At 55.0% G+C, this 8,803-nt stretch overlaps 1 protein-coding gene across 2 annotated transcripts in view; it reads left to right on the plus strand.

Moving 5' to 3' along the window:
* Window positions 1-7,677, plus strand: part of DHX37 (DEAH-box helicase 37) — a 30,753-nt gene extending 23,076 nt beyond the window's left edge. Inside the window, exons 17-27 of one of the 2 annotated variants that reach the window (XR_011561141.1) lie at window positions 922-1,028; window positions 1,119-1,307; window positions 1,768-1,892; window positions 1,987-2,103; window positions 3,361-3,533; window positions 4,445-4,559; window positions 4,683-4,820; window positions 5,004-5,112; window positions 5,206-5,279; window positions 6,908-7,005; window positions 7,161-7,677. Coding sequence is in view for 1 of the 2 variants with exons in the window: in XM_019977903.2 (XP_019833462.2) it covers window positions 922-1,028; window positions 1,119-1,307; window positions 1,768-1,892; window positions 1,987-2,103; window positions 3,361-3,533; window positions 4,445-4,559; window positions 4,683-4,820; window positions 5,018-5,112; window positions 5,206-5,279; window positions 6,908-7,005; window positions 7,161-7,246 (1,317 nt within the window). In the remaining variant the exon portion in view is untranslated. The remainder of the gene's footprint in view (window positions 1-921; window positions 1,029-1,118; window positions 1,308-1,767; window positions 1,893-1,986; window positions 2,104-3,360; window positions 3,534-4,444; window positions 4,560-4,682; window positions 4,821-5,003; window positions 5,113-5,205; window positions 5,280-6,907; window positions 7,006-7,160) is intronic. The other variant, XM_019977903.2, reaches the window with a different exon arrangement.
* The last annotated feature ends 1,126 nt before the right edge of the window (window positions 7,678-8,803 follow it).

The following is an 8,803-nucleotide window of genomic DNA, read 5'->3' on the forward strand; positions in this document are numbered from 1 at the left end:
TTTATCAATCAGCTTAATTCACAGTAAGATAACATCATAAAAGAGAGGATCATGCTTTTCATTACATTAGTATGTTTGGGTTTTTTTTTCACTGTCAAAGAACCTGTTGATGGACATTTGGATTGTTCTCACCTTTTGGCTCCTACAACTAATGCTGCCATGAACATTTGTGTACAACTATTTATTTGAGCACTGGTTTTGAGTTGGTCACTCTTTCTAAGCAACCCTCAGGCGATCCCTGAGGCCGGTCACTCTGTGCCCTGATCATCACATTGTCTGGGCACATTTTCTCCCGTGAGACTGTTTATTCACATGTATACTCACTGTTCATCTGGAATGAAAGCTCAGTGGGGCCAGAGCCCTTGTCTTGTTTTTATTATTTTTTTCATTTTGTTTTTATTGGCGTGTAGTTGCTTTACAGTGCTGTGTTTATTTCTGCTGTACAGCAAAGTGAATCAACTATATGTATATGTATCTCCCCTCTTGCTTGGATTTCCTTCCCATTTAGGTCACCACAGAGCACTGAGTAGATTCCCTCTGCTATACAGTAGGTTTTTGTTAGTTAGCTATTTTATGCATAGTATCAGTAGTGTTTCCATGTCAATCCCAATATCCCCATTCAGCCCTTGTCTTGTTTTATCAACCTCTGTCACCAGGAACAGCCCCTGGTGCACATGAAGTGCTCAGTACATGCTCTTGAGTAAGAGATGATGTGAATGAATGAACAAAGAGGGCCTTTGGGGTTCCCCCGGCACAGGGACTTTGAGTGTGCCCAGGCCCCCATGTCCCATGTTCTGAGCATGAGTGGTGCTTGGAGGGTAGGCAGTGGGAGCCCCATCCCCTTACCAGACCTGCCCTCGCCCCCTCCTCCAGCCCTCCACTGCGTTCACATGTCTCCCACCATGGCTCCCTGTGTCCTAGGTCATCAACTTCCCCTTTCCAACACCCCCGTCCGTGGAGGCCCTCATCGCTGCTGAGGAGCTGCTGATTGCACTGGGTGCCCTGCAGGCTCCCCCAAAAACAGAAAGGTAGGGGAGGGACTTGAGGGAAGAGGGGAGCCCAGCTCCTGCCCCATTCTCGGCTCTGACCCATCTCCGAGCTGACCCTCCATCCTCCAGGGTGAAGCAGCTGCAGAGGTCCCGGCTGAGCTGCCCCATCACCGAGCTGGGCAGGACCATGGCCACATTCCCTGTGGCGCCACGCTACGCCAAGATGCTGGCTCTGAGCAGGCAACATGGCTGCCTGCCCTACACCATCACCATTGTGGCCGCCATGACCGTCCGGGAGCTCTTCGAGGAGCTGGACAGGTGGGGGGCTGTGGGACGGGCATTCAGGGATCGGGGTGCGTGGGTGGGGGGAGCCCACCATGGGCTGAGCAATGCTGTGAAATCCAGCCTCCTGGGGCATAACTGACTCAGTGAGTGGTCTTATATGAAATCTGCATCCTCCCTGCGCCCTGCCAGTGTTCCAGTCTTTACAGATCTCTGGGTTGGGGGGTAGGGGGGGCGTGGTTTGTTTTTTATTTTTGCCCTGCCACAAGGCTTGTAGGATCTTAGTTGCCTGACCAGGGATCGAACGAACCTGTGCCCCCTGCAGTGGAAACCTAGAGTCATAACCACTGGTCCTCCAGGGAATTCCCAAGACCACGATCATGGTGATCAGAGACCCCACGAGGCATTTTCTGGGCCCTCTCTGAGTAACTGGCAGGTCCCCTGCCCCTGTGGCCCAAGCATCAGGGCAAAAAGCCCAAGTGGCGTGTGCTCATAGGCCAGCTGCCAGTGACGAGGAGCTCGCCAGACTGAAGGGCAAGCGGGCCCGCGTGGCTCAGATGAAGAGGATCTGGGCAGGGCAAGGAGCTTCTCTGAAGCTTGGAGACCTCATGGTACTGCTGGGTGAGTGCCCAACGTGGGCGTGGCCTGGGGGTGGTGGGGAGGGTGGGAGGGTGGGGTGGGGCACCAAGCAAGCGCTCCCCTCCTCTTTGCACAGGCGCCGTGGGAGCCTGCGAGTACGCAGGCTGCTCACCCCAGTTCTGCGAGGCCAACGGACTGCGGTACAAGGCCATGATGGAGATCCGGCGCCTGCGGGGCCAGCTGACCACCGCAGGTACCCCCCACCCTCCGGCCTCCTCCCATCCTTGGGCAACCCCCGGCAGAGAACTTGACCCTGTTGACATTCTGAGCCATGTCATCTACATATAGTCGGTTCTCATTATGCATAGATTCAGTATTTGCGGATTCACATTTTCAGTAAAATTTACTATAGTGTGCGGCACTTCTGTGATCCTCTGAGGACACACACACAAGCAGGGCAGTGATACGTGGACCCTCTCTCATCAGGTTGTCTGTCTATCTCATCTTTTCCTTGATGATGTCCCTCTCATTGCCCTCTGTCCCAGGTCTAGTGTGGACCAGCTGCTGGCTGCACCTCCTGCCCAGTGGCCACATCCAGGGGTCTCTGCTCTCAAGTAGGGTCCAATCCTGGTTTGTTTCTCCAGCAGTGGAAGGGGCCCCTCTTGTTGAAGTTGGGGAGCAGGTGGCGGTTCAGCCCTCCACTTTCCACCCCCCTTTAGTCTGAACGGTGAGGACCAGACCTGTTTGAAGCCACATCAGGGCCTGGCGTGGGTGGCAGATCTTTGTCCAGCCCAGGGATCTGCTTCCTTCCCCTTTTTTCCTTCTTCTTCTTTCTTTTTTAAGTTAAACAACATGGGTTTCACTGAAGGTTTTCTAGAGAAGACAGATTTACATTGCAAACCTCATAACAGAAAGCCCTTGAATTCCCTGGCAGTCCAGCAGTTAGGACTTGGGGCTTCCGCTGCAAGGGGTGCAGGTTCCATCCCTGGTCAGGGAACTAAGATCCACAAGCCCACTCTTCCCTCCTGCCTTCCTGGTCCTTCTTGTTTTCACCCTTCTGCTCCCTCCCACGCAAACAGCAAGGCCCAAAGCCCCATCTCCTCCCTGCTGCACAGTGGGCTTCAGATCCTTCTTATGTGGAAGGAGGAAGCCTCGCCCTGGGTCTCACGCCAGGGCCTTGCAGCACAGGGCACTCGGGAGAGATGGTCTGTCTCCACATTGTCCTTCTCAGAGAGCATGGCCCGTGCACTGGGTTTCCTGGGTGGGTGTGCTCCCTGCCCCGAGGCCGACAGGGAGGCGGGTGTAGGCTGTCTCAGCATAGTCTGCTGCCCACAAGGAAACTGGGGTTTTGTCCCAAGGAAGGAGCAGACGTGTGAGCAGCTGTTTCTGTCCCACTGGGGGCCTTGTCTCCCGGCAAGCTCTGTGCACAGGGGCCTAGATACACAAGTGGCTGAGGCCAGGCAGAGCCAGCCCCCGGCCCGGCTGCACTGACAACTGGCTCCCCTCTCAGCCAACACCATGTGCCCTGAGGCCGGGCTCTTCGTGGACCCTAAGATGCAGCCGCCTAATGAGGACCAGGTGACCTACCTGCGGCAGATTGTGACAGCCGGCCTGGGTGACCACCTGGCCCGCAAAGTCCAGAGCGAGGACCTGGTGGACGACAAGTGGAAGAATGCCTACAAGGTTTGCCGCTGTCTCGGGAATGGCCAGCAGGGCAGTCGTGCCTAGGGCCCCTGCCCTCCTCATCCTCCCATCTGTCTCGTGTCCTAGCAGCCTGGGCGCTTAAGACACCTGGCCCTGGACAGTGTCAGGATGCCTGTGAGCGGCAGCTGGGGGGACCCTTGGCTCTGGGTGGGCCTCTCGTCCTTGGTCACTGGTCCCACCGTCCCTGGGAAAGTTCCCACCTAGGACCAAGGTGAAATGACAATGCAGCCGCTTCTCCCTTTGGGCGTGAGCTTCCCCCCAGCTTCATTGAACAGAGACAGAAAGCACATCCCATACTCGCCACTGTAAAATGTACAATTCAGAGGTTTCTGGTCTATTCACAGAGTTGTGTAACCATTACCGTAGTTAATTTCAAAACATTTTTATCACCCCAAAAAAGACACCCTGTACCCATCACTGTATCACTCCACATTTTCCCTGAATCTCCACACCCCCCCTTTTTTTTTTAATTTAAATTTATTTATTTTAACTGGAGGCTAATTACTTTACAATATTGTATTGGTTTTGCCATATATCAACATGAATCCGCCACAGGTGTATCCACCCCTTGAGTCTGCTTTCCATCTACATGGATTTGCTTTTCTAATGCGTTTCCCATGAATGGGATCCTGCCCTGTGTAGCCTTTTACACTGGCTTTTTTAGCTCAGTCTCCCATTTTGGGCGGGTCATAACTGTGGCCTGTGTCTGTACCTCTCCCAGCAGGCTGCCCGCTCCATTGGTGGACACACCCTGCTGGTATAGCCATTTGTCTTTTGATGGATGCTGTCCTGCTTTTCTGGCCGAGGATGTAACTGAATTCACAGGGGTCAGCCTCACGCGCTGCTCACGTATCTCCCAGACTCATGCCCACCTACCATCTCTCTTGCAGACCCCTCTCCTCGATGATCCTGTCTTCATCCACCCCAGTTCTGTGCTCTTCAAGGAGCTCCCTGAGTTTGTGGTCTACCAGGAGATCGTGGAGACCACCAAGATGTACATGAAAGGTAGTGCAACTGGCTGGACCCTCACCTGACCCCCCTGCTCTGGTGAGCTGTGTCACCGGACCTGTGTGGGGAGAGCCCACAAGCCCCTCGCTGAGACCCCATCCTTATCTTCTGGGCCCCCAGGTGTATCGACTGTGGACATGCAGTGGATCCCAGTCCTGCTGCCTTCTTACTGCCAGTTTGACAAGCCCCTGGAGGAGCCGCCCCCCGCCTACTGCCCCGAGAAGGGCCGGATGCTGTGTCACCGGGCCAGCGTGTTCTGTGAGTCAGGGTGACTTCCCAGTGGCCTTGGGCTCCAGTGGACACGTGGTTCCCCATCCTGTGTGCCCTGGGAAGTGTCTGCGTCCTGGGCAGTGTCATCCCAGGCTGCAGGACCCTGCAGATGGGTGGGGATGGGACTGAGTGGGGAGCCATGGGGATCCATCGCGGCCCCTCGCTCACCAGCTCCTGTGCTCCAGATCGCGTTGGCTGGCCGCTCCCAGCCGTCCAGGTGGATTTTCCAGAAGGCCTTGACTGCTACAAACACTTTGCCCGGGTTCTGCTGGAGGGGCAGGTAGGCAGCCCAGCAACTCCCTTGGCCTCTTCCTTGGCACCATGGGCAGGATATGAGCCCTGGATTCCCCACCGTCCTGTGATCTCTCCCCAGGTCTTCCCCAAGCTGGCCTCATACAAGGGCTGTTTGCTGTCCAGCCCCAGCACGATGCTGAAGACATGGGCCAGGTATGGGCTTCCCTTGGGAGCATCAGATCAGGCAGGTGGTGGTGGAGGAGCTGTGTCTTGGGGCTGCCGTAACAGATCCCTACCCACTGAGGGGCTTAAAGCAGCAGACGTGTATTCTCTCATAGTCCTGGAGGTTAGAAGTTCAAAGTTGGGGTGTCAGCAGGGCTGTGCTCCCTCTGAAGGCTCCAGAGGAGGATCCTCCTGGCCTCTTCCCACCCCTCGTGGTTCCAGGCACTCCTTGGCCACCACATTCCTCTAGTCTCTCCCTCTCTCTTCCCATGGCTTTCCCTCGCCTCTGTGTCTTCTCAGGTTATCAGATCCAGGGTCCACTCTCTCCCGTTTGACCTTGTCTTAATTACATCTACAAAGACCTTCCTTCCAAATAAGGTTAAATACTGAGGTTCTAGGCAGACATGGTCTTTGGGGGAGATACTAGCCAACCTGTTTGCTTCCCAGATGGCTCAGTGGTAAAGAATCTGCCCGCAATGCTGGAGACAATCCCTGGGTCGGGAAGATTTCCTGGAGAGGGAAATGGCTACCCTCTTCAGTAATCTTGCCTGGAGAATCCCATGCGTAGAGGAACCCAGTGGGCTTCAGTTCATGGGGTTGCAGAGAGTCAGACATGACTTAGTGACTAAACAAGTCAGCCTATTATAGAGCTGCCAGGTCTGAGCAGGAGGCACCCTGTACACCTGTGCCCCTGGGGGCTTCTGCCCACTGAGCATGAAGCCACCCCGACCCCACCCACCATCTTACTCCTGCCCTTCCTTCTGGTCTCTGCTTATCCCTGCTCCTCTCTTAAGGCTTCCCTGATGGCTCAGATGATAAAGAATCCGCCTGCAAAGCGGGAAACCTGGGTTAGATCCCTAGGTTGGGAAGATCAGTTGGAGAAGGGAATAGCAACCCACTCCAGCATTCTTGCCTGGAGAATCCCCATGGACAGAGGAACCTGGCCAGCTATAGTACATGGGGTCACAGTCAGATACGACTGAGCGACTAAGCACACACACTCCTGTCTTTTTCTTCTTTCTGCCCATGGAACAGTCCCAAGAAGCTGCCTCCCTCTTCCTGAGGCTGGCACCCCAGACCAGGCAAGGGGCTTGAGGCACACACACCTGCACCCCCCGGGGATTCAGGATGGGGCTGTGGTTCCAGGAGCCCCTACCTACCAGGTCATTCACCAGCACTTGGTTTTGAGCATCCACTCTGTGCCAGCGGTGTTCTCGTGCTGGGATCGAGCCACGACCATGTCCTGTGCGATGTTCCAGTGCAGGGAGGTTGAACAACTAGTACAAGGGGCAGGTGGTGGCCCAGCCACGAAGGGACAGAGCAGGACGTGGGGATGAGGCACCAGGCAGGGAAAGAAAAGGAAAGCCTGACTGAGCAGGTTCAGGGGAGGCAGGGCTGTGAGGCAGGCAGAGGTCTGGAGGAAGGTTCTAAATGGGACGAGCAGCAAGTACAGAAGCAGCCTGGGTGGGTGGATCAGAGGCAAGTGGTAGGAGGTGATGGAGTCTAGATCCTTTCATGCACCCGGCACCCCTAGTGAGAGGAGGGGAAGGAGACCTCATGGGCGGGGCTGGCCTGGCAGTGGACTTGAAGAGGCCCCATGTCCTGCATCCCATCCACAGGCTGCAGCCCAGGACAGAGAGCCTCCTGAGAGCCCTTGTTGCCAAGAAAGCCAACTGCCGAGATGCCTTGCTGGTGGCTTGGAGCAAAAACCCCAAATGTAAGCCTGATCAGGGCGGGTGTCCCACAGCAGGAGGGTTGAGGGGAAGATGGGATGGGGCCACCCAGGGGACCTGGGGCTGGTGGGAGGGTCTGCCCTGCAACTGGTAGGCGGGCACACAGCCACTCTGACCGCCCTCCCTCTCTTCTCTGCAGACCTGCTGACCGAGTACCTTGAGTGGCTCCCACAGGCCGTGCACGCTGATGTTGAGAAAGCCTGGCCACCCACCTGTGACCACTGATGCGGCGCCTGCCTGCAGGCCAAGGGGGCCTGGCAGCGATCAGGGTCCACTGTGGCCACCCTGAATCCAGACTGCACCCCGGAAACAGGTGGAGCCCTGGGACACCCTCTTGGCTCAATCCTGGGCACAACTTGCTGCCATCCTGGGAAGTTCAACCCAGGGTGACTTTTTTTTAACTATTTATTACAAAATGGATAATGGTTTTATCTCCCATGCTGGTCCTGTTTTAAACATGCTCTGTGGACTACATTAGTCCCTTGTAGAGCAGCAGGGCCTCCTCTGCTCTTCGTTCCCTGCCGGTATGGTGCAAGCCCCTCCCCTGCCCCAGCCAGGGAGGGCCCCCAGGGCTCCAGCTGGCTCCTGTGGAGCTGGCGGGGTCAGCTCCCCGCCGTCTACATTGCTGTGTAATAAATCCTAACTGACAACAGCTATATACTGAGTCTAGTGAGTTCTTTTGGTGAATCTCCAAATTGGGGGGAGCAGGGGGAGAGGGGCCTGGGAACATCCTGCCTGTGCGTGCACTCAACACATGCACGCACACATGTGGGAACTAGTCTGGGTAAATGCTCACAAACGTCTTAGTGGTGATACAGGGCACAGTGAGCCTATAGAAGTTGATCATTTTTCTTTTACTTAGGTTTTTGCCCTGAATCAACTTGCACTAATAGAAACACATAAATTCGGGAATTTCCTGGTGGTTCAGTGGTTAGCACTGTGCACTTTTCTTTTTTTTTGTTTGTTGTTTTTTTTTTTTGGACCCTCCAAACACGGGGAAAGGCTTTCAGCGATTCCTCTCCCTGCACTGTCAATGACCAGGGCACAGGCAGTGTGCACTTTCACTGCTGGGCCCCAGGTTTGATCCCTGGTCAGGGAACTAAGATCCTACAAGACTTGCAGTGCAGCCAAAAAAATAAACATACATTCCATAATATATATACATAAGACAAAACAACAAAGATACATGGGGGTTAATATTTCCAAAACTATTCACTTTCTTCACAGCATGGCCCTGCTAAGTCACTTCAGTCGTGTCCGACTCTGTTCGACCCCACAGACAGCAGCCCACCAGGCTGCTCCGTCCCTGGGATTCTCCAGGCAAGAACACTGGAGTGGGTTGCCATTTCCTTCCCCAATGCATGAAAGTGAAAAGTGAAAGTGAAGTTGCTCAGTCATGTCTGACTCTTCACGACCCCATGGACTGCAGCCTACCAGGCTCCTCCATCCATGGGATTTTCCAGGCAAGAGTACCGGAGTGGGGTGCCACTGCCTTCTCCGAGCATGGCCCTAGTGTTCCCCAACCAGGAGGTCTCCCCTACTCCTCTGCCCACATCTAAGCCATCTGCCAGGTCTGTCTATTGGTTCATTTCCAGGATCTGCCCCTTGACCTCTCCATTTCTACTACTGGGCCACCCCCACCTCCACTGCCAGGATGCCACCACCAGCTCCCACTTGGGCCGTGGCAGTAGCTTCCTGGCTGGTCTCAGGTCCCCTCTGCCCAACTATGATGAATTTTCCACATGGCAGCCAGAGGGAACCATTTAAAACATATCACATCCT

The sequence above is a fragment of the Bos indicus genome, chromosome 17 (genome assembly GCF_029378745.1).
Source record: "Bos indicus isolate NIAB-ARS_2022 breed Sahiwal x Tharparkar chromosome 17, NIAB-ARS_B.indTharparkar_mat_pri_1.0, whole genome shotgun sequence".
Lineage (NCBI taxonomy): Eukaryota > Metazoa > Chordata > Mammalia > Artiodactyla > Bovidae > Bos > Bos indicus.